The sequence below is a fragment of the Zootoca vivipara genome, chromosome 1 (assembly GCF_963506605.1).
Source record: "Zootoca vivipara chromosome 1, rZooViv1.1, whole genome shotgun sequence".
Classification (NCBI taxonomy): Eukaryota; Metazoa; Chordata; class Lepidosauria; order Squamata; family Lacertidae; genus Zootoca; species Zootoca vivipara.
The window spans coordinates 48,767,263-48,791,806 of NC_083276.1; the positions used below are offsets into that span (position 1 = coordinate 48,767,263).

The 24,544-nt window shown below is 40.4% G+C and overlaps 1 protein-coding gene across 14 annotated transcripts in view; it reads left to right on the plus strand.

Moving 5' to 3' along the window:
• The window catches only part of CELF1 (CUGBP Elav-like family member 1), a 38,944-nt gene that overhangs the window by 216 nt on the left and 14,184 nt on the right, over positions 1-24,544 (plus strand). For 3 of the 14 annotated variants that reach the window (XM_060274185.1, XM_060274200.1, XM_060274201.1), the window contains exons 1-8: positions 10-12,176; positions 17,649-17,836; positions 19,231-19,313; positions 20,046-20,094; positions 21,223-21,357; positions 21,533-21,612; positions 22,240-22,401; positions 22,974-23,055. In XM_060274185.1, coding sequence (XP_060130168.1) covers positions 12,106-12,176; positions 17,649-17,836; positions 19,231-19,313; positions 20,046-20,094; positions 21,223-21,357; positions 21,533-21,612; positions 22,240-22,401; positions 22,974-23,055 — 850 coding nt within the window. In that variant the 5' untranslated portion in view covers positions 10-12,105. Of the gene's footprint in view, positions 1-9; positions 12,177-17,648; positions 17,837-19,230; positions 19,314-20,045; positions 20,095-21,222; positions 21,358-21,532; positions 21,613-22,239; positions 22,402-22,973; positions 23,056-24,544 lie in introns of those variants that run through there. The other 11 variants (XM_060274195.1, XM_060274202.1, XM_060274203.1 and 8 more) reach the window with 8 other exon arrangements.

The following is a 24,544-nucleotide window of genomic DNA, read 5'->3' on the forward strand; positions in this document are numbered from 1 at the left end:
CAGCTTGCCGGCGGCGGACGGGACGTCAATTTATCCGCCTTATTAGGACTATTCTCCCTCTCTTAATTGGGCCTCGTTAGGACCCGAACGACTTTCGCTTCCCTTCCCGGCTGGCGAGACGGGAGTTTGGGCGGCGCGGGGGGGGGGAAGGGGAGGCTGCCCTGTCTGCCCCTTTTCTCTGCCTCTCAACGGCCGCTGCCTTGACGTTGACGGGCCGCCAGCTGCGCGGGTTGTCTGCCTTCCGCGGGTGGCGGGGCGGGAGCGTCTCATGACCAGCCGGCGACTGTCCCAAGCCCTGGGGGGGGGGGGTGAGAAGGAGAGAAAAGCGGCTCTCGGGCGCTTGGGTGGCGGGCAGCTACGCGTGTTGACGCTTGTCCCTTCTTCTGGTGTTTGCGCTTCTCCTGAAATAGTTGCTGGCTAGACATTCCGGGGCGGGGGAAGAATTTCGCAGGCGCGCTTTATCGCCCGCGGGGCTTCGGGGCAGCGCAAGCCGCTGGCGTTGCCATCCCCGGGCCTAGGGGGCGGGGCTCTCCTCCTGGAGGCTGAGGGTCTGACGCCGCACGTCTGTGTCTCTCCCCTCCGTTACGGAGCTCTGCTTTACCTTTGAGATACTACTATCAACTTCCACTCCCTCGCCGGCAAATTTAATCCCCCGGGCCGTGATAATGACCCTCTGGAAAGTGATTCCGACGAGGGAGGGGATGTGCGATGTATTCCTGGCGGTTTAATGGGCCCCAAGTGGAAGGAAAATGAGGAGGTCGGAATCCCTGGAAGATCGGCCACGTGCTGCGATTTCAATGACGACCCCCTGGCTCTTGTGAAACGTCTCCCTGGCTTATAATGGCAGCCCCTTAGCTCTCTCCCCGGCCACTTGGCTCAGTCAGAGTAGTGCGCCACAAGTAGTTGGGGTGTTGTGTTTCGAAAGGCATTTTGCCAGTAGGGGAGAAATAAACGCAGCAAACTTAGAGCAGAGGCAGATGGAGGAAAGAGGGACATGAGGGAGATGCTTTTTTAAAAAAAGTACAGGTTGTACCAGTACTTTAGTAATGTTATGTGGGTATGGTTCAGTGCTAAACTACACGGATACTTGCATGGTTCATGTATGTGGTTTCTTGTGTGGGAATTGCTGTACTGCACTTTCTCCCATAAATTTATTAACTTATTCTTAGGATACTAATATATGAGAAAATACTGCATGTATATGCTGCTTCCTTTTTCCATGTACTGCTCCATTGGTTGCAGGAACATACTAGAACAGTTTCTCTTGTTGCAGAAGAGGGAAGTGTTGCTGGGAGACCATTTTCTGTACAGTTTTACATGGTCTGCAATTTACTTCTTTCAGTTTGCTATAGCTTGGTCTTTTTTCTTCTTCAATTGCTTTTAGAACTATTCACTTTTGCCACTTACATAAAACATTCATGTAGTTCCTAATGTTTCGTTTCCTTACTATGTTCTGGGTACAATAGAGAAACAGGATATTGGGAAGTGGCTGTCAAGATGGACAAGAAGAGAGAGCATTACTGTATCTATCCTATGCCTCTGTGTAATGTGTTTTCATTGCAGTATACTATACTGCTATGATGGCTGCTGCTTGCTTTGTCCCTTGCTAGGGTGGAAGCATACTGAAGTTGGCTGTCAGACAGAGTGATCCTTCTGCTTCCTTCAGGGTCATACTACCTGTTTCAAGGCAAGGGGGAAAGTTTTGGGGTAGACAAACAGAAAGGATAGGGCACAGAATGGCTTGAGAAACTGATTTGAGGGGGGGGAGGAATGGAGTTAAGGGAATGAGCAAAAAGCACTTCTTCCACCCCAAGAGAAAATGGGATATTGGTTCCAATTTCTAAAAGTGCCTGAAACTGCATACCTTTTTACTTTCTCTCAGATATGGGGAGTGGCTATCTTGAAGAATACTGCTCCTGGTAACCCTGAGATCACTGGATGGAATAATGTTTATGAATGAAATTGCTCTTTGAATGTTTTAACAGTTTTGGAATGTTTTTGTTTTTAAATTGTGGATCTATTTGCTGCCCTGGACTCCTTCAGGAGGAAGGGTAGGGTATAAATTCAATCCATCTATATATAACAAAATGTAAAAATCGTGAAAGTGTGTGTTCCACTTTTCTCCGTAACCGCTTGACCGATCGTCCTGAAATTTTGACAAAACGATCCAGGCCACTCCCCAAGCGTTGTTGGGAAAGAAAATCCCTCAAATCTCACACCTGGGCAGATATATACCTGGTTTTCCACCAAGTCAAACAGCGCCCTCAAGTGGCGTTATTCCCTCAGCTCCTCCTCCTACACCCCCTCCCTTCCTGTGAAATCTACACCACACCCACAAACCAAATGACACCATCAACCAAGCAACTGAAACCACCAAGGCGGCCATTATCAGACCCCTAGGCCCCTGCCAGGCTGCCAGGCCGCCACTAGGCCCAGGGGGGGGAAGAGGGCGAGCGCCCGGACCGCAGGTCGCAGCACGGCCTTTGTTTTATGTAGCCCCCTGCCAGGCTGCCAGGCCCCCACTAGGCCCAGGGGGGAGGACAAGCACATGGATTGCAGGCCGCAGCACGGCCTTTGTTTTTATGTAGGCCTGAGGCTCAGGGGGATCTGAAGGGGGGTTATTACCCTCCGTTTCACAGACTAATCCACAGCAACGCGGGAAGGGCCAGCTAGTCAGTCAATAAAAATGCAACACTTAGATATATTACTGAATGATGGTGGAGACTGGCCTCTCTCCTATGGGGAGGGGATAGAGTTCCTTAGTCCTTCCACTCCAAAATCATAGGCATTCTAGTTGATTGCTATACCATTTTGTGGTGGCTTTGTCTACTATTCTGGAGTTGGATTTTTGTAAACTGTAAATGCCCAATTATTCACTTGAAATACATTTGCTTGCATTTGGCAGCTGAATGTTTGTGCAGATTTTTGCTGCCCTTACAAAATTATTTAGTGTGATTCCTGACTGCATTTTGTGTGCATCTGATCATTAGGTTTGTTCTTTCAATTCTGGTTTCATCTAGTGAGAACATTCCCAGTGGAGTGTTAAAACATACTGAGTTGATTTGCATGTCATGTTCAAGCCAGGGGTACCTAATCTGTGTCCTCCAATTCTTGGTTGACTGCAGTTTCCACCATCTCTAAGAACATAAGAATAGCCTGCTGGATCAGACTAGTGGCGCAACTTGTCCAGTATCCTGTTCTCGCAATGGCCAATCAGATGCCTGTTAAAAACCAGGATTCCAGCAACTGGTATTCAGAAGCATTGCTGCCTCCAACTGTGGAGGTGGAGCACAGCCATTATGGCTAGTAGCCACTGAGAGCTCTCTCCTCCATGAATTTGTCTTAAAAAAAATTCTCTGCACTTTCTCCATTCCATGCATAATTCTATAAGCATCTATCATGCAGCCACAGAAAGCCCTCTCCCTGGTTCCAATAAAAAAAGATATATATTGGTGTGACCAGAAGTAGGATTAGAAACAAACACACAATCTGAGTACATATTTGTTCCTTCAGCATGGATTAAATCATGTGTCTCTGTTTTGCTTTAAATGAGGCTTGATTATTTTTTGCTTGCTGTCATGCATAGCTGTCAATGCAAAGATAGAGGTAATCCAATCTGTGTGTCTCAGAATGAAGGCTGATTGGTGGGTTCATGAAGGGATTTTTGTCCTTGTAAAATGTGATACACCAGAGTGTGTATCATCCCTGACACACTTTAAAGCATATGGAATCTGGTGCTTTCCATTTGCACTTGTCCTTAATATATTTCTTGCTGTAAGAGTAGCTGCAAAATTGGAAATACCCGTTTTGTTTAATTCGAAAATGCACTGTCCTGAAGATGTCTTCATTACTTTTTCATCTCTGGATGATCTTACAGATGTCTCTGGACACTTTTTTCCAGACATATGCTTTTCCATCACCATTTGTGTTTCTGGGTATCTGGGCAGTGCTTGTTTAATTTAAATACAGTACCATTGTTTATGAAGAAGTCAGCCTAGTCCTTGAAGTCCTCTTCTTACCCAGGGGTCTAACTTATCTAAGAGCCCAACCTTATCAGCTTAAATCTTGCCTTGTTTTCCAGCAAATATTTCATGCCTACCATCCACATCATCTTTTCCCTAGCTTGAGCTTCTCTTCTTGGCTTGCTGCATAGTGATTTTCTTGCTGCCTGTCTCTGAAGCTGAGTTGCATGGAAGTGATAAGCTCATTGCAATGCAGAGGTTATCTGTACAGGCCCCAGAACTAGGATCTTTAAAAGTATTATTATTAAAAACTACCACTCATTTATTTATTTTACCATTGTGAAACTAAAATTTTCTTATGCTGTTCAACCTACCTTTATTTTTAAATTTATGCATGTGATAAGAAAGACAGTTACCTTAATTTCTGCCTCCCCCAATTTATTTTTCACAGGAAAGTGAATATCATAATGCCCAGAGCAAGCTGTCGAAATTATGTCTGTATTTGTCACTTTGCTCTTGAATTTGTCTGTATCACCCTGTCTTTTTTATGAATATAATTATAACTAGTCTGCATGCAGATCATTGTCTGTCCCATTGTTCAGAATTTTTCTGTAGTATCCACTTGTCCATTAACATTGAAAAGTGGGTGAGTTTAACAGATTTTCCCCTGTCAATTAAGTTTCCTTGCATCTGTTCATGGCATCTAGATTTTTGGTTATATAAATTGGACACTTTCTTCACTAAACATATTTTGCTACATTTCTAAATGTGAAATAGGTCCGTTAACTGTCACTGGGTATGTATATATTAGCGGGCAGACCAGAAGCTAGTTTCTTTTAGCAACCATGTAAGGGTAAAACTGCTGAATTTTTTTACTCCTCAAGAGAACGTGGAGCTAAAACAGTTCTTCGTGTCTTCTGTATTGGTACAAATGCTGCAGACTAGCTTGCAGAGTGGATGGCCTTGTGTGTCACATTGTATTTCAACCAGGCTTCCAGTCTCTGCATTTGCCAACCTGTTAGTTTGTATACATTTTTGGTACAACTGGGGGCCCAAGAAAAAGATGACAATGTTGGTGTCTGGCAGTGCTAATGGACTTGAAATACCGGTATATATTGCTGATAAAGTAACCAGTCTGTGAATGGGTTAGCTCTGAAACGATAAATATTTTTCATCGGGGGTGTTTGAAGACCCTGTCATCGGTTGGGAGAAATATACCAGTATTTATGAGAGGGCATTATAAATTCTGTAATTATTTGATAATGTGGGCCCATAAACTTTGAGCTGGCATACACACCAACCATTATTACACATAGAGAACTTGGGGGTGGGGTGAATTTGTATTTGGGTTGGAGCTACCAAACCAGGGAGACATGTGCTGCTTCTGCCTTTGAAGTCCAGTGCAAAATGAAAGGCACTGCCCCATAGGACACTGTGTTCTAAGGTTTTGCACCACATATTTTTACTGCTTGTTTCCTGTGATGGTATCTCAGGAATATGGTGTGCTGCATTTTGATGCAATATTATCTCCCAGATAACCAGAAAGATATAACATCCATGAGCAGTTCAAAAGCATACTGGCTTGAGTAGATAAATAGATATCACTGTGGCCGGAAGGTAAATGACATTTCCATGCACTCTCACTTCCGTCATGGTGTCACGTGCCATAAATGGTTTAGTCATGTTTGCCACATGACCCGGAAAGCTGTCTCTGGACAAACGCTGCCTCCCTTGGTCTGTAAGTGGAGATGAGCACTTCACTCCATAGTCAAATTTGACTGTACAATGGTCAGGGCTGATGGGAGTTCTATTATTATTATTATTACTACTACTACTATTACAGTTTATTATCCCCCCTTTATCCTAAGATCCCAGAATTAAAATGCAACATTAATATTAATACAGTGGTCCCAGCTCCTGCCAACCTAGCAGTTCAAAAGCATGTCAAAGTGCAAGTAGATAAATAGCTACAGCGGGAAGGTAAACGGCGTTTCCGTGCGCTGCTCTGGTTCGCCAGAAACGGCTTAGTCATGCTGGCCACATGACCTGGAAGCTGTACGTCGGCTCCCTCGGCCAATAATGCGAGATGAGCGCCGCAACCCCAGAGTCAGTCACGATTGGACCTAATGGCCAGGGGTCCCTTTCCGCAAAACCAGAAATAGCGTCCCAGTTTGAGAACTTTACCTCTGTCTAAGAGTGGAATCCGAATGGTGGAAGCGCACCAGCGACGGGAGGCCTCATTAGGGAAAGCGCGCCGTGGTTTAAGAACTGTTTCGGTTTAAGAGCAGACTTCCGGAACGGATTAAGTTCGTAAACCGAGGTATCGCTTTACACGATTTTCCACAATATTAAAAACAGTTTAAAACAACTTAAAATTGCACAAATAAAATGTGTCCTAAAAATATACATCAAGTGTCAAAAGCAAGGCTACAGAGGTGTAGTCCAGAGCATATGGTGGACGCCAGGTTGGGGAAAGCTGCTCTTTTCCCACTTTCTGTATATAGACAAACATTCACAAACACACACACTGATTACTTTCCTCCCATCTTTCCCCCTATGTTACATGTTACCTGGAGGACAGTAGCCTCTTGAAGGAGCCAGAAGGTTTAGCCTGTAAGCCTTGCCTATGAAGAACAAAAACTTAGTTTATAGCTGTAACTGGTGTCCAGGAGAGAGTTCTGTTTAGTTGATTGCTGCTGTTCATTGTGGATCAGCTGCAGTGGTGTGGCCCCAAAGGAGAGATTGCCCCTTTGGGTGTTGGGTGTATGGTGAAGGCAGTTGGGTGTGGATGTGCTTGCTTCCACAGCCCCAAATGAGAGATTCAAGTGAGGCAGGAGGGGTGGATATGAATGTACAGTGGTACCTCTACTTACGAATGTTTTTACTTACGAATGGAGCTCCGTCCACCATCTTGGATGCGATTTTTTCTTACGCATTTTTATATAGGGTTGCTTCGACTTACAATTTTTTTCTCCCAATGCATTCCTATGGGTTTCGACTTATAAATGTGCATTCGGAACGCATTAAATTCGTAAGTAGAGGTACCACTGTACTGGCTTCCAAGTTAGAAATGCAATGCTGGGGAATTGTGTCTGTTGTGTGAGCAGATTGCAACTCACAAATAGTGTGATTGGAGATATTTGTTGATACAGTATTGTGATCTTATATTGTTTGGCATTTACAGCCGTACCTTGGTTTGAACATTTTGGCTCCCGAGGAAGCTGAACGTCCGGCAGGGCTTCCGATTGGCTGTAGGAGCTTCCTGCAGCCAATCAGAAGCCAGGCTTTGGTTTTTGAATGTTTTGGAAGTCAAACAGACTTCCACAATGGATTCCGTTTGACTTCCAAGTTATGACTGTATAGTACTTTTATAATTTTTTGTATTAATATGCTGTTTGGGGCCTTCAGACTAAAAGCTGTTTATATACATATCATAACATGAATATTTGCACACAAACATGCAAACATTGACAACCATGAAACTTAACATCATAACTTACTTTCAACACTCTCTGTACCCAATGCAACTGAATGTATGTATGAAGATACAGAGTGCTCTGTGTGTGTTTATACAAATATTTGCCTTCTACTTACCCAGTGAAATGTTTTATTTCCCTTAAACAATACAGTCGTACCTTCGGGGTACATAAGCAGCAAACCCGGAAGTATATTTCCGGGTTTTTGCCGCATGTGCAGAAGCGGTCCCACCGGTTGCGGAAACCTCGGGATCTGACCGGAGTTCCAAAGTGGATCCCGTCCACAACCGGAGGTTCCACTGTGGAGAATTTTAACTAGGTCAAGTAAAGTTGTCCTGTTTGGGTGTGGCCAGTCTGTTACGTGACTGGCAGTCTTATGTTGTTATACTATACACACTTGCTTGGAAGTAAGTTTCCTTTGAGATCAATGGGATTTACTTATCAATAGGTATTGCACTGATACAGTTATCTACATTACAGTTGTATTCCATCTGAGGAGCTTAGTGTTCTAGCTTTGCATAAACTTCGTGTTGTAAGTTGTCCTGAGAGATGTGAGCTCCTTGTACCAGTAAATGTTACAAGTGAGTGACCCACTTTCTCCAGCCGTAGGCACTGCCCTGCTAGTCTAGTCCATTATTCAGTTTCCAGGAAAGAGAAACATGGAAGATGGAACGAGCTTTTTTTCCTGCTATTCCAGAGGGTAGGAACTGAGCTATTGGATTCAAATTACAATAAAGGAGATTCCGACTAAGCATTAGAAAGAAATTTTTGATGATGATAAGAGCTGTTTGACTGTGGAACTGACTCCTTCGGGAGGTATGGACTCTCCTTCCTTGGAGGTTTTTAAGCAGAGTTTGGATGGCCATCTGTCATGGGATGATTGCAGGGAGTTGGACTAAATGACCCTATGAGTCCTAGGAAGATTGCAAGTAGCCTTCTTCTATTATTAATCTTCTAGTCTCTGGCATCTTGAGGTATGTTTTCTCTTACTATGAAAAAGCTACTTAGCTATCATCTGTTAATTTTAAATTCTTTTAAAAAAACAATCTAGGCTATTGACCATCACCACATTTTAATGAATTCTGTAAGTTGTTGATCCATTGTGTGGATTGCTGCTTTTTCCATTGTTGACATAACCTGACCCTGAGTTCTAGTGGTATGAGTTGGGGGACTCCCCAGAACAGATTGTTTTTTTGGGGGTGGCTTCCGGGGGCATAAGCAGATTTCTGTTGTGCAAGTGGGTGGACATCATTGGTCAGCTCACATTTTCTGTACTGGGATGGCTAATCTGTGGCCGTCCAGATGTTGTAAGGCTACAACTTACATAGGGGTTATATCAAGCCAAATCATTTTGCATGTCAAATGACTTCTGCAGGTGCAACAGAACTTCCACTCCCTCTTTTGTCTGGTGCAAAGCCCCTGTCTGATCTGGGGTTTCCCCCAAGCCTCAGAGCAGATTTGGTGGCAGTGCAGGGGGAGGAAGGGGAGAGGGAGTTCCATTGTGCTCACAGAAGTTGCATACACAGTGATTTAGGTGGAGTCGATCTATAATTGCTGACCATTGACCGTGCTGGCTGGGATTGATGGGAGTATGAGGTCCATCAACATGTGGAGGTCACAAGTTAAGGTCCCCTGTTTACATTATTTGAGTAATTACAGCAGGGCAGTCTTTAGCATATGCGCCGCCGGGGTGCAAATACCCAGTACCCCCAAATTTAGTTTAGCTGCGCCCAAATTTTTTAGGGGGACAAACTCAAAGTCGTTGGGAATATTGGACTCTGTGGAGTAACAGAGCGACGGAGGAGGGGGCAGGGACTTTCGCTCCATTGCTTTTCACTGCCACCAATTGAGAGGGACTGGTATACAGTAGGCATACATTTGGTGCCCCCCAGAATTTAATGCCCCGCACCCCCGGGTAAAGACTGCGCTGAATTACAGCTAGTTTAGACACCCCTCATTGTATGTGTGAAGTTAGGAATTTTTTACTGCAATGAATATCCCTTTGCTACTCATTTGCTATTTTGTTGCCCATTTCGTATGCTTGAAATTTAGCCAAATCACTGGGGGCTTGACAAAATTGCTGCAAATGCAGGATGTGATCCATGAGCTATCAGTTGACCATTCTTGCTGTGTATTATAAAAGCATGAAAGAAGGATTTCTTTGGCATTGCCCAAACCTCATGGGGGACTGTTAACATGAACAACCTGCCACATGGAGCCATACCCACTTGGTTGAATTGCAGGTTGCCATCTTCTTTAGTTTTTGTACATAAACAAGCCATTATCTCTTGTGGACAGACATGTTCCTACGCTGCCAAGGATATTGGACTGAGTGTTGCATTCCCTCCCCCTTTAGTAAATTTAATAAGCAGCAGAGCTACTGGCTTAAAGGATGTCTAGAGTAGTTTGTAAACTAAAGTTTTAGACTACCATGAACCAGTGTCAGGAAAGTGGCTTTGGTTCTATTATGAGAGGTCACTTCACTGGATCTATAAGTTTTGGTCTCAGAGAGATGGCTCATATATCACAGAGAAGCATACTTGTTTTCTGTTGTAACATGCAAAGTGGGACTCTTATTTACTGCTTTTGCTGCAGTTAAATATAGTCATTCCCCATTTTGCATGTAATGGCAGAAACACAACCAACTCATACTTCTGCTTCCCCCCCTCGAGGTTAGAATCCTCTGTCTTTAACCTTAATTGCTTATTTACACTCCTCAAAAGAGATGAATATTGAGTGTGATGGGAAAAAAGATTAAAGAAGTTGGTTTACATAATCATAACAACATAAGAGACTAGCTGGATCAGACCAAAAGCCCATCTAATCCAACTTTCTGTTCTCACAGCAACCAACCAGACGTCTGTGAAAAACACTCAGGCAGAACATGACACATAACAGCACTTCCTACTTGTGTTTCCCAGCAACTGATATTCAGAGGCATATTGCCTCTGATAGTGGAGATAATACAGTTTTTGTGACCAATAGTGATTGATAGCCTTATCATCCATGAATTTATCTAATCTCCTTTTAGAGTCCTCAGAGTTGGTGGCCATCACTTCATCTTGTGCAAGTGAATTCTGCTGTAGAAAAAAGTGCAGAATATCCCACCATTCAGTTTCATTGGGTGACTGGATTCTGAGAGGAAGATCTACTGTATTTACATTTTCTCTACACACTTAAATTTTACACAACTCCATCATGCCCCCCTTATTGTCATTGTTTAAAGTAAAAAGCCCAAGCCTAATCTTTCCTCACAGGGGAGATGCTTCAACCTCCTAATCATTTTGTCTCTCTCTGTTCCCATCTTCATTTATTTTTATTGAGGTAAATTATACTGACTCATACTTCAACGAAATCCAAAAGTGGTTAATCATCTATGTATAACTAGTAAGTTTGAGCACTACAGCTTCTTTTTAGGACAATGAGGACACAACTGCCTTTAACATGACAGTCATTCTCCAGAAGTGGTTGTTGAAACAGTAAATATAAGCCATCATATTACCAGGCACTTAGCTTCCGACTAGCCAGGAAATAAACAAGCTAACTAAATGGAGATTGGTACATTCAACAGGTATCAGAGTTGATTTCTACGGTAGTTCAGAATTAGCCTTGAAGGCACTAAGGAACCCGAACTTCAAATGAAAGAAGACGCTCCATGGTAGGTGCAGGAAAGTTAATATGCATAATTTACCCAGCTTTTTTTTTTAGAACTGTGTGTCAGTTTGGTAAAACTTGCGTCTGAAGAAGGTTTAAACTCATGTGTGGGAAAGCAATTTTGGAAAAGAAGAAAGGACTTCAACTTAATGCCAGGGCTTGAGAGTTTAACACTGAGAATTTCAGACTGAATTGTGCATTGCAGTGGGAAATGCTATTGATGATTTTTTTTCATATCTTGTAGCTAGCATATTAAGAAATGACTTCTTTGGCCAGGAGTTTCTAAAGTTCACCTTGTTTTCCAAGTGAAATTGGGAAGCTTACCAATATGTTCAATTAGGATTTCTCCCTGTTCTATACTGTATGCAATACTCAAGGCTGAAGTGAAATGTTGTTCTATTGAAGGAAGTAGAAATCTTGCCCAGCCCCACATAGCAAGCATGTTGAGCCCAGTTATATATATGTTGAGCCAGGATTTAATAAGCTTCCACCATCTCATAAAATGTGATTAGTTGACCTCAAACCAGAAAAGCAGTGTAATGATGCTTGGTTTAAGAATATTCTATCTAAAGAAATATTTAAGGGCTCATACTTTTGTGGTAGTGAGTTTGATTGGAAGCTATGAAGCTAGTTTGTGTTCTTTTCTGCTCTGTTGCACGCAACTATCTTCATGGATCTGACACTCTGTTTATCTGACAGTGCACTCAGTACTGCTTTGCCAGGGAAAATTGCACAAAACAAGCCCAGTGCATCAGCATTTTCATTGTGTACTGAGCTGAGTCTCTCTTCACATGGTCACATCCCCTTTTTAATCCTGGTCCTCATGTTTCTTTCCCAGTCCAGCCTGTTTTTGTGGTGTCTGTTGCTGGTCTCCCTAAGCTTGTGTTCTTGTGGTTTGAGTGTTATTTTGTGTGGATCACTGTGTTAAGACTCTAAGAAATTAAGTGGTGGTATTCAATTGGTTCGACAGGACAGTGATCTAGCATTAGTGGTTTGTGGTAAGCAGAGAAGTGATGGCTGCTTTTAAGTTGGATTTCCTCCCAGAAATGATGGTGGATCATTGCTCCTTGAATGCCAGCCCTATGTGAGTATTTTGTTTTCATAGCTAATCTACATTAATGCTGATCGCTTTCAATTTATTCTTTTGAAGGTAATTGGTGGGGGATTTGATCATCGTTCTGTATTAAGGGAAGAACCTAAATAGGCATATAAGACCCTAGAGTTAATTTATGGAAGAGAGCCTAAAAAACATGAACAAGAACAGAATTAGGGACAGTGTGTTAAGTTTGTATCCAGCATAGGATTGTGTTCCAGAGTGAGTTAATTTTAGAGAAAGACTCTTTATGGTTCACATAGCCCTTAAGATACAACTAAATTAAATTCTGCACTATATGTGGCACATCCATGCAGTTCAGGAGGGAATGCCAAATACATTCTTGTGAAATTTTATAGCTTGAATTGTACTTTTTTAGCATGTTAGATTTGCAGTTTTACATATTAAGTTAACTTTCTGCTCCTTGCATGTGCAGACACCTGCACATGCAAGGAGCAGAAACACAATAGTAAAGTTTACTGATCAAAATTATATGGTATGGATGCATATAGCTATTAAAGCATCATTCAGAGACATTTAATGGTTGTGGTATTAGCTTCATTGGAATACTGTTTTCAGGTAAGTGTGGGCCATCTATTTTCTTGATTTTAATCCAGAAAGATCCCAAATGTGTGTTTTACCCCAAAGGATCCCTATTACAATTGCATTCGGGCTATTTCTGGCCCCTTCAATATCTAACTTTGCTATGGGATAGCAATTTATCATACATAGTAGAAAGCGACTAGCAAGGTTGGTTGCACCATGTGTGTGCATGGTGTTTCAGAGTACAACAGAACAAACTCTATATAGAGAACTTACAAACACTCTTAATTCAACACTAGGTGATGATGTAAATGGAGGGAAATAGTATTATTTCAGTAACATGTATTTGGACTTGGTTACAAAAGGTCAAGGAGACACGCCTGTTTATACCTAGATCCAAAACATGTTTGGGGGTTGTATCCAATTAATTATACTTGGAGTAGACCCATTGAAATTACTGAATCTAAATTAGTTATGTTTATTGATAACTTTTGTTTCATTCGCATCTCTTAGTTGTTCTTGCATTGGATACAACCCTAGGAGTCTGTAATCCAGCCAGTTTTGCACAACTGGCTACACTTGTTAATTTATGGATGCCAGAAATCCTGATGCATAAGCCTTTTGAAAATCAACTATCTGTATCAGCTGCACTTTCAGTACTTTGATGTATCACAACCAATATGTGAAAATAAGGGCTGTTGATTTTATTAATCATTTAGATATGACTTATAGAACTCAGCCCCTCTCTCTTCTCTTAAGAATAAAAAGGCAAGTTATTTTCTCTCAACTGAGTTTACAGTTTCAGATTATTATTATTTTATTTAAAAAATCAAATATTTTCCTGTTGAAAATTGCTGGGAAGCTTACAGCAATTTCTAACATTAAAAATACAAATAAGAAATTAATAGCACATAAAACAAACTCATTGTAAATATAATATTAGGGGAGCACAGCAATGAGATAAAATATTGAAAGAGTAATAGCCCTGTTGAAGAAGCCTTCCTTGGTTTTTTGATAATCAGTAAAGATAATTCACATTTGCATGTCCCTCAGGACTGAGTTTCACACTTCTAGGGCAACTGCATAAATTGCTCTATTACATCCTATTGCAGTTTTAATTTTCTTGAAAGAGGAATTTGAAATGCGTTTTAAAGAAAAGCGGACCTGTAACATAAAAAATAACTATTTGATGGTTCAAAACTTGTTACCTTGAATCCTTAGTTGCTTTAGTTCAAGGATTAATGTGAGGAAAACAAGTTCAGTTTTCCAAGATTCATTTTCAAAATGTTTTTAATTATTCAGAGTTTGGATATTGGATCACTATAAGATGCCATCTTAGAGTAATTACGTAAAGTCGGCATAATTAAAAATTCAGTTTTATTCATTTGAAAAATAACTGGCCTGCCTTGTTCTGATATTTCTTGATTCTACATAATCTTACTGTTCTCTTAGGTGTGGAATGGTGGGTAACCATTTGAGGTAGCAGTGAGATCACACAGATCCAGTTATCGGAGCATGTCCTTGAAGTGGGATTGAAGGCAGTCCACAAACAGGGACTACATGTTGCACACCCAATTCAAATTTGGTTTTATTCATCTCTCTCTCCCTTTCTCAAAAAATCATTTAAAGGTATGGGTCCCCTGAGGAGTCACAGATCGAGTTAAATGAAGCATATTCACACTTACTGACACTTTCATACAGCAATATCTATGGCAGAGTAGCATCCAAGTCCATAAAACATACTACCGGTATCAGTAAAAAGAATTTATTCTTTCGATTCATGAGGCTGTTTCCTGAATTTTTTTAAAAAAACAAAACATACAGTCACAAACCCTTTAAAAGCAAAATAAAACACCAAAATCATACTATTTTTTATAGGAAAGGGGTTAAAAATAAGTTACTGTACATATATAAAATAAGAAAAAGAACAAAACTACCCAAATCTCTTCATAAAACTTTGCAGTGGAAAACATAAATCTATATAACCTATAACAGCAGCAGCCTGAAAGAAACATAAATGCTTTTTACTTTGTAAAGTCATGCTGTCTGTTTGCCTGGAGGCAATTCTTACTTTCAGTATTGGAGAAAACTAAAAACATTTTTATAGAGTTTATGAATAAATGGGTCAGCCGTCCCCTGATAATAATCCCTTGAAAATAATGGCACTTAACATGGTTCACAAGAAGGAAAGTGACAAAAATAACAACTGAAGTTAATACTGTACAAAAAGTTACTCCCTTGCTGTTGCAGCATGACTTTCAGATTCTGCAGTATTAGCCCTGTGTATGTTGTATGAAGTTGGAGTGAACAGTGTATGCCTTTGGGCAGCATGATGTTAATACAAGTCTACCTCTTGTCCCTTCACCACAGCCTTATTCTCCTTTTTCCTCCCTGTAGCTAGACTGCAAAGCAGGGATGAAAATTTGTGTTTCTTCAGTTGTCATTGAACTCCATCTTCCATCAGCACCAGCTATCATGGCCAGTGGTCAGGAATGCTGGGAGATGTAGTGCAGCAGCAGCTGGAGGGTTGCAGATTCCCTAGTCCTTATCTAGAGAAACCAATAGGCAAGGGAAAGCTTTGGGAGTTTTTTTGGTGGTCTGTGGTTTAGATGCCTAATTCTTTGATACTGAGATCTGAAACTCAACTGCCTAAACAATAAGTCCATGGTGGAAGCAACATCTAGTAGGGGCAATCAGTATGCTCATACAAAATTCCACAGAATGGAAGAACCTGGAAGTCTCAATAAATATATTATTTACAGTCTATGTTCTAGTATTCTGAATAGTGCTTCTTCCTTTGTCTCAAATTCACAGATTATCAATAGGATTAACAAACAGTCAGTTGACTGACTGTTGTTTGACTGTGATCCAGTAAAGCTAAGAACGCCACTGTGGGTTTTGTTATTTTAAATTTTGCAACTGTACACTGGCCCTGGTATTCTATGGTAAAAGTCAAAAGACAAGAACTGTTCAGTGAATTATTCCAATCAGTAGAAATCTTACTTGACGTGGTTAAAAGTTATAATAATTCATTATTATTATTTAAAAATTCAATGTTTTACAATAACAATCTGTTTTTGTAATTAATGTAAGTATTAAATGTTTTGATGATGACAGTTAATTACTAGGTTGAATCTGTGCCTTCTGATATTAAAGCAAGGTTGCTATTTTTCTTGACTTCTTGTTCCGTTTTGAAAAAATATGTCACAATGTCTGTGGATTATGAAATACTGGTTTAAATAGGACAACATTGAATGCCTATAAGTGGAATGATCAAATGGGAAATTCAAATTCCTTTGTACAATACCCTGCTCATTTAAACCTGAAACTCAGCAATCTACCATTGTAGCACAATTACCCAAAAGTGCTGACTACTGAGGCTTGGGGCTAGGGGAGCAGGAAGGAAGCTACTCATCTAGCAACAAATCTGAGTGGTGCAGTACAGTGAATGGATGTTGCTGTTTCCTTCTCGTCCCCCCAAAATATGCTGCCTTTAAGCTTGAAAGGTGAAACACGTTTGAATGTGCACCTCATAGTGCAGGGGTGGGTATCTTGTGCTTAGCAGGCCAAGTTTGGCTTGCTGCTGGTCCAGTTTGATTCATGAGGCCGTTTCCACCAAACCCTGCCTGCCTGCCCATCTAATCAACATCAGTTGATAAGCAGGAGGACAGGATTTTATCCTGCATTGGCTGTGCCACTCTGCTGTCTGAGGGAACAGGATCATGCTGCCTAGGCAACAGGATTTAATATCAACTCTTTAGATGAAATCACATGACTGACAGGTGGAGAACCCTTGCTGGAGCAGTGTTAAAATGAGGGTGGAGGTGCTTCAGAGAGCAGTTGGTCAACCTCTTCAAAGAACAAAGGGTCTTAATCTTTGCCCAGCAGCTGATGGGTGAGCCTTGGCTGCACAAACCTCTTCCTGGCTCCCCACCTCTGCCATAGGGGCATATGTGTTCCCCATCTTCCTTTTTTCTCTAACTGACGCTGAATTGATCTTCACATGTCATTGCAGTGTGTCGTCACTTCTGAATATGAGTGCTTTTCAGAGTTTCAGCTGGTCTTACCCTGTTTCTCATATTTTAAGACATATCCATAAAATAAGCCATAGCAGGATTTTTAAGCATTCAAGGAATATAAGCCATACCCCGAAAATAAGACATAGTGATAGGCGTAGCAGCAATGCCGGCCACGGCAGAAGGAGGAGGAAAAAAATAAGACATCCCTTGAAAATAAGCCATAGTGTGTTTTTTTGAGGAAAAAATAAATATAAGACATGTCTTATAATATGAGAAACACGGTATCTTCCATGCAGAGTATTATACCCAAACCAAACCATTGGTCTATTTTTAGGATTCCCATTCAGGAATTTTATTTTTATGGTTTTTTAATTTTTTTAAAAAAGTTATATATATCTGCAGACATTGGGTTCTCCCAAGCAGGTTGACACCTCCCTTTTGTTTCTCAGTGACCCTGTTTTGGCTCCCATTTTTGTTGGCACTCAGCACTTTAGTTTGCTGTTAGAGGGAATGATGATATTTTTTCATCTTTATACTTACTACTAAATTCATTAGTTTTAATTACACCAACTTTTAGCTCAGTTTTCCTTCTCCAATAAACCATTATTTACCCTTTATACAAGACTATAATACATTCTATTTCTAAGATGCTAACGTTTCTGGGAGAGAAAACAGCAAATTCATCTGAGACATTTGAAGGCAATCAAGTCTTTGGAGAAGTGTCTCTTCTCTCTTCCCACCACATGCCTGGTTTTCAGTGGACAGAATATGTTCTCTCAATATCTCAGATAAGCAACAATTTTGAGTTTTAATTATTATCTTTCTAATACATTTGAAGAAGGGTTGGTTGGGACAGAGTCTAGGAGGACACTTACCATATGTTTCTCATTGACTCATGCAGCTCAAAGAAAATGAATGGCACACTAGACCACCCTGACCAACCGGACATTGATGCCATCAAGATGTTTGTTGGCCAGGTCCCACGGAGTTGGTCTGAAAAAGATCTGCGAGATCTGTTTGAACAGTATGGTGCTGTCTATGAAATAAATGTCCTGCGGGACAGGAGCCAAAATCCTCCTCAGAGCAAAGGTGAGAGCTCTCTCTTTTCTTTTTACTGCAGGTTTTGGTCCAAGATCATTATGTGTCTTATTGACACTTATTACTTTGAGAAAGCATGTATTTGTGTTGTTTTGATATCACAATCCATGCATGATCTTCATATTACTGTATTTGGTATGGTAGCAAGAAAAGCAGTTAGTAGGAAGGTTAGTTTAGATGTCTGTTGTTCTTCACATGCAGATGCAAACTTGGGCATGTCACTACATGTTGACAGTTTTATCGTTGAGCTGTACCTGCATAGTTTGCTTATTTTATAGGTTTTCTCCTGAAAAAACATAAATATGTGAAGTAGCCCTAAGTTGGGGGCATAGTGCACATAATGTTATTCCATTTGGGTGTCTTACTGATAAGATTCACAAGCAAGGAGTGTCCACTTGATGTCCATTGAAACATTTTCTACAAGATTGATCTTTCTTTTGACCTGTGCAACTCAGTCTCAAAGTGTGAAACAAGGCTCTCAAGAGTTTCAGGAAGTTGCCACAAAAGGTATAAGCTCCTGACCTCTCATCTACTTCTGCCTTGAACTATTGACTGGGCCAGGAGGTAAAACTGTAGGGAAAGGTTTACTCTTAGTGTTACTAATATACATCTAATGAAGTGAGAATAAGGTGAAACCAAGAGCAGTTAAGTTGCAATAGCAAAAAAGGGGGGCTTATCTGTTATATTGTGAATTCTGAAAACTAAAGTGTCATGCAGTAGAACGAGACCTCAAAATCCCAGTGTTCATAGTGAAGGATATTGCTTCAAGATGCAGATAAAGGGGACACTTTTAGCTCTCTCACTAAAAAAAAAGCTCCCTGCAAATTAGGAAAAAGATACTATTGTATTTGGGATCCTGTAGTACCAACTTTCTACTTGCAGCACACCTTGTGATCCCCCCCCAATGGTAGGGTTTTCAAAAATGTGATTCTCCTACACAGTACATTTTATCACCTTATTCTGCTGTATGTTAGACAAGGCCTAACTTATATGTAATTTTTATTGGGTTTTCTACACATCAAGTTAAACATTTTACAAACTTTGAAACATTCAATAACTTCCCTTCTCCTTCCATGGTTCATATTACATATCATTGTTTCCTGCATATTTTACTATAACCATTCAAATGAGGAATAGTTGATTTCTTGTTAGTTCACATTCTGCATACCTCCAGTCTTGGATCTTGTGCATACATAAGTCACTTATATAAATGGGACTGAAGTATGTTAAATAGTGAAGGCATTAGAAACATTAATTTTGATATTAATCTTACCCTTCAAAGATTCAGAATTCAGTTAGTGTCACCTTTTGGCTTAATGCATTCCGCTATCAAATAATTTATGCCGGAATGGATGATTTTTATATGTAACTTGTTTGCATTACAGGATGCTGTTTTGTTACATTTTATACCCGTAAAGCTGCACTAGAAGCACAGAATGCTCTTCATAACATGAAGATTCTCCCAGGGGTAAGACAATATGCATCATCTATTTAATCTGCTCTTTCAATATTTCTGCATGAATCCACACTCAGGATGCCATCTTTTCTGGGAGGGGGTATGTGGAGTCCCTTGAATTGACTGATATAAATACAGGCAACTCCTCACCTACATGGGGGTTACATTCTGGGGCCCCACGTGCACAAGTGAAAAAATGTAAAGTGAGGAGTACCCTCTAAGCACCCTCTAAACACCTTCTATGCTGCTCTCTCTTCAATCAGTACCAAAAATAATGTATCCACAGCTAGAATTGAAGTCCTGGGGCTGGCAGGAGGACATACAGGAAAGGGTCAGCTGCTGTTGAGCTATCCTGCACATCCGCTGTTAGGTAGGAAGGCTGAGCAGCATAAACAAAAGCCCTGCTGCATTTCAGGTGCTTCCTCTGCCCTCACTGATGTCCTCTTCGGGATTCGGGGAGGGTCTCCATGAGGACTCTCCAGCTCTCTCCCACCATTTCCGGGTTTGAATTGAATTACTGAATTATTTCCTGGCACTGTGTGTGAGTTGATTGTGCATAAGTGGGAAGATGCCTGTACTGTCTTCTCTGAATTGGTAGCTGTAAAAATGGATTTATAAGTTCCCTTGTTATATATAACAGCTTTGAAAGGAATGTATAGTTGTGGCTGGAGATGATTTACTCCCCAAAACTTGATTTCCACCTCTGCACCACTCCCAATCCTAATTGCTTTATCTGTGTTACAGATGCACCATCCCATCCAAATGAAGCCAGCCGACAGTGAAAAGAATAATGGTAAGTGTATGTAAAACAGCCTTTTTTCCCAAATTAATAACAATCTGTTATATGGAAAGTTCATTGATTTTGACTTAAAAAACAACATCCAAGTTACTAAAGCATCACATACTACTACTGCCTTTGTGCAGTGCCTTTTGCTTTGCACTTAAGAAGTGAAAGAAGCTGATCCCTCTCCCTTGGTTGAGGAAATGCTAATAATATTTCTACAGGTTCAGCTTCAAGTTCTATAAAACATATTCATTGCAAAGGCTTCTTTGTGATCCTAAAAGAAAAGGGGGTGGGAAGCAATATATTTGCTTTCTCAGAATGATTTTGTTATCTGTGCTGCCTAGTGAATGAAAATAATCTCTGGTTTTGCATCTAGAATTATAAGGCTGCTCTATAGACACAACTTTCTCTTCTCTTACTATAAACCCTTCTGTTCTGAAAGAGTATAGTCTATTACAGCATATGAAGATTTTTTTTGAATGGAGCATTGTATTCAGGCTTGCAATCTTGTTTCATACTGGAAATTACCTTGTAAAATTCACCTATGTTAAAGGAGAAATCACTGTCTTATATTTATATTAAAAGGACAATCCGTTTCTTAGTAATAAAAGCTGGTCAGTGTTTTTTGCACTGTAGACTACTTAAGCTTTTCATTTTCTGTGGTTTATTGATGTGTAATACATTCTTTGTTACAAATTATGTAATTATATAAAATACAAATATGTGCTCATTTGTCTATCAGCTTGTTCAAGAACGAACAAGTTGTTCATGGTTTAAATTCGTTGTTTAAATTTTAAATATGGTTATTAATATTGCCAACAAAAATATGCCAAGTAGCAATGTACAATGAGAAGATCTCTCTATTTAATCAGTTCTTAATCTAAGTGACGGTATCCAGTGCTCCTGCTCTGCTAGTGGAGTTACACTATAGAACAGAACCTCACTTTCTCTCCCTTATAGCCCCCCTGCCCCCTCAAAATTTGCTTCAAGAGCTTGGGGGACCAGCTGGAGAAAATTTTGGATGCATATGGTGAGGGTTGTGTTTGTAGATAAACTGTGAAGAAATCTATTTATATAATTTTACTTACTACTTTAGTGAGGGCAGATAAATGACTTCCCTTTTTGTTCTTCTCTTAGCTGTGGAAGACAGGAAACTGTTCATTGGGATGATCTCAAAGAAGTGCAATGAAAATGATATCAGAATGATGTTTTCCTCCTTTGGGCAGATTGAAGAATGCAGAATTCTACGGGGTCCTGATGGCCTAAGTCGAGGTAAGCATAGGGAGCAGGTATGAAACTGTTGATCGTTTTAGAGATCTCTCACACCCAAAGTATCTTACTGGAAAGCATTTGTAATTTTTGAAGTCAGCAGAATGTCTACCTCCGCTTTTTTTGTAAAAGGTTTATGTAAACTTAGCAAGTGAATTTGATCCTATTATCTTCCCAGGTTGTGCTTTTGTGACTTTTACAACAAGAGCTATGGCACAAACAGCAATCAAAGCAATGCACCAAGCACAGACCATGGAGGTAAGAAACTTTATTTAGAGTAACTGGGATAGTTTGCATTGAGCATTCAAGGGCCTTAACGGTTGGAAAGAGCAGAAGGTTCTGTATGTGCAGCAATGCCAGATTTCTACAACTTTGAAGTTTTCTAAGTGTTGCGGTATTGTTTCTTGGTTTGAACCCCCGCTACAGTGGTGCCTCGACTTACGAATTTAATCCGTTCCAAAGGCACCTTCATAGGTCGAAAAATTCGTAAGTCGAAAAGCGCCATTGGAAATGTGATTTCCCATAGGAATGCATTGGAAACAGAAAAATTCGTAAGTCGAAGCAACCCCATCTAAAAATTCGAAAGTCGAAAAAACCCATCTAAAACCGCCACAGTTTCCGTTCGGATGTTGAGAAATTCATAAGTGTGCGGCCATTTGCCCTATTCGTAAGTCGAGGTACCACTGTACTGGCACTCCCACACATATCTCCAATTTTATAAGAAATTAGATAAGATACATTAACATTAAAACACTGGAAAACTGGGCTAGAATAGATGCAAGGAGATTGCTTTAATAAGATTGGTGTATTTTTCTAAATGATCAGAGTTATTTGTGGCATTTGGAGGTAATGTATAAAGTATAACTATGTGAATTGATATTTCAGGGATGCTCTTCTCCCATCGTGGTGAAATTTGCAGATACCCAAAAGGATAAAGAACAGAAACGAATTGCACAGCAACTCCAGCAGCAGATGCAACAAATCAGTGCTGCATCAGTTTGGGGAAACCTGGCTGGACTGAACACACTTGGACCCCAGTATTTAGCAGTGAGTTTCCCTGGCAGTTTCTGTGCAAAATCATTTGGTTTATCCACAATAATTACTTGTAGCAGAAGAATCCTTGTGCTGGTGTTCTGTTGCAAAATTTGTTGTTTCATGGGCAAGTTGGTGAGTGTAGGTGATTAAGTTGCTACCATTTAGCAGCATTTGCATGCTCAGGTTGGTGAGGAGGGATCTGTCACTGTTTCATGAGGACTGAAGTACTGGCCTTCTAAAGGTTTTCATGTGGCATAAATACAGAAAGGAGCCTTTATTTTCTGTGTTTAGTATGTGTGTAGTGTTTTCTGTGGGGTGAGGCATTTTTGCAATTACACAGTCAGTGGCACACTAGCCCATGAATTGAGAGAGAACATTTGGCATGCAATTGTGTGATCAGTGAGATCTCACCCTTTTAATGGTATTTGGGAATGCTATTGCTTTGTGTGCTGCTTGATATGGTCCTGTTTGAACAGTGGCTATTCCACTTAGAACGGCGCTCTGGCTGTGGTGTAGTGCAGTGTCTCCAGAAGTGGAGCCAGCCCTCATTCTCACTCTTGTTCTGTTTTTGGTGTAATGTCTAGCTTTATTTACAGCTCCTTCAGCAGACAGCGGCTGCCTCCTCTGGAAATATGAACACACTGGGCAGCCTCCACCCAATGGGAGGTGAGTGTTTTCTTCCTTTGCCCCTAGGTTCAATGTCATATTGAAAAAGAATCATGAGAAGGCTGTTAAGAAAGTGTGGTATGATATACCGTACTAATGTCAGTGAAGATGGCTCTCAGTTGCTTATGACAGAGAAGAGTCCAGAATTGAATTTTTACTCGTCTCTCTCTACTGCCTCTTCATTATTTCTAGGGATTTTATTTCAAATGTGCAGGAAGTGTTTTAAATGCAGAGGTAAGAAGTACAGTTGCAGTTAAGTGACTGTCCAACTCATGTTCCTCATTCTCAGACATATTTAATATACGGTATCTACTTTTCTATCTATTCTGGAAATTTTGTAATTGTCAGACAATAATAGGAAAAATATTGCTTCACTTTATATAGTGAATTTCAAGCTGTGTTTAATTTTAGAATCTACATATGTCTAGCTCAGTAATGTGGATTTTCTGTGGGAGGGGAATCAATTGGAATTTATTTATTTTTGGGGAGGGGGATTCAGTTTGCAATAGAAATTTTTCTAGAGTAACTTAATTTGGCATGTTTGTTTTTACTTGTATTTCGTAAATAAAGCTTTAAAAATAGAAAGTGGCACCCATTCATTGTTACTAATGAACCTATAAAATTAAGAATATTCACAGCAAAATAAAGCACCAGAAAACTTCAGAATTTTTTCCACCTCACATCACTTGTCTAGCATCTATGCTTTGTGTGTTTGAGCAATCTGTTGTATCTCTTGCAGCTAATAGCTTCTTCTTTTTTAAGAATGGAGAAAATTAGCAAAGTAAGGCAAAAAAAAAAATCCTGTCCCAGTACCTACAAAAGCTTTCATGTCAGACTATTAAATATAAAGTAATTTTTAAAATCTTGCTTTTGAACAAGAGACTACAATCATCAGTGAAGAGCCACAGCTATCTTTAATACGCTTTTCATTTGAAAGTATTAAGGGTAATGGAGAAGAACCATATGGAACAATATTGTAAAGGATAAAAATGTATAAAATTAGATGGTGCATATCTCATAAACTGAACTAGAGGTAGGATGACAGGTTAATGTCAATACGTGAATAAGGAGAAGAACGTACAGCTGTGTGGTCAGCACTGAATGTATACACTATATCAGGCATGTCCAACAGGTAGATTGTGATCTACTGGTAGATCACAGGGTGTTCCCGGTAAATCCTGGTTGATCTCTAGCCCCCCAGCGATCTAAAAAAAACCCCACAACTTTGGCTTTCTAAAAAAGCTCCACAATTTTGGCTTTCTCCAAAAAGCTCCACAACTTTTGCTTCCCAAAAAAAGCTTAAAAACCTTGGGTAGATCACTCCTAGTTTTTTTTTCCAACAATGGTTAGATCACTGTCAGTTTTTTAATACTGTGAGTAGATCGCAGTCTATTGGGAGTTGGATGTCCCTGCACTATATGAAACAAATTAATGTAGGTGTCTTGGTTGGTGCTTTAGTTGTGATTCCTGCATTGCAAGAGGTTGGACT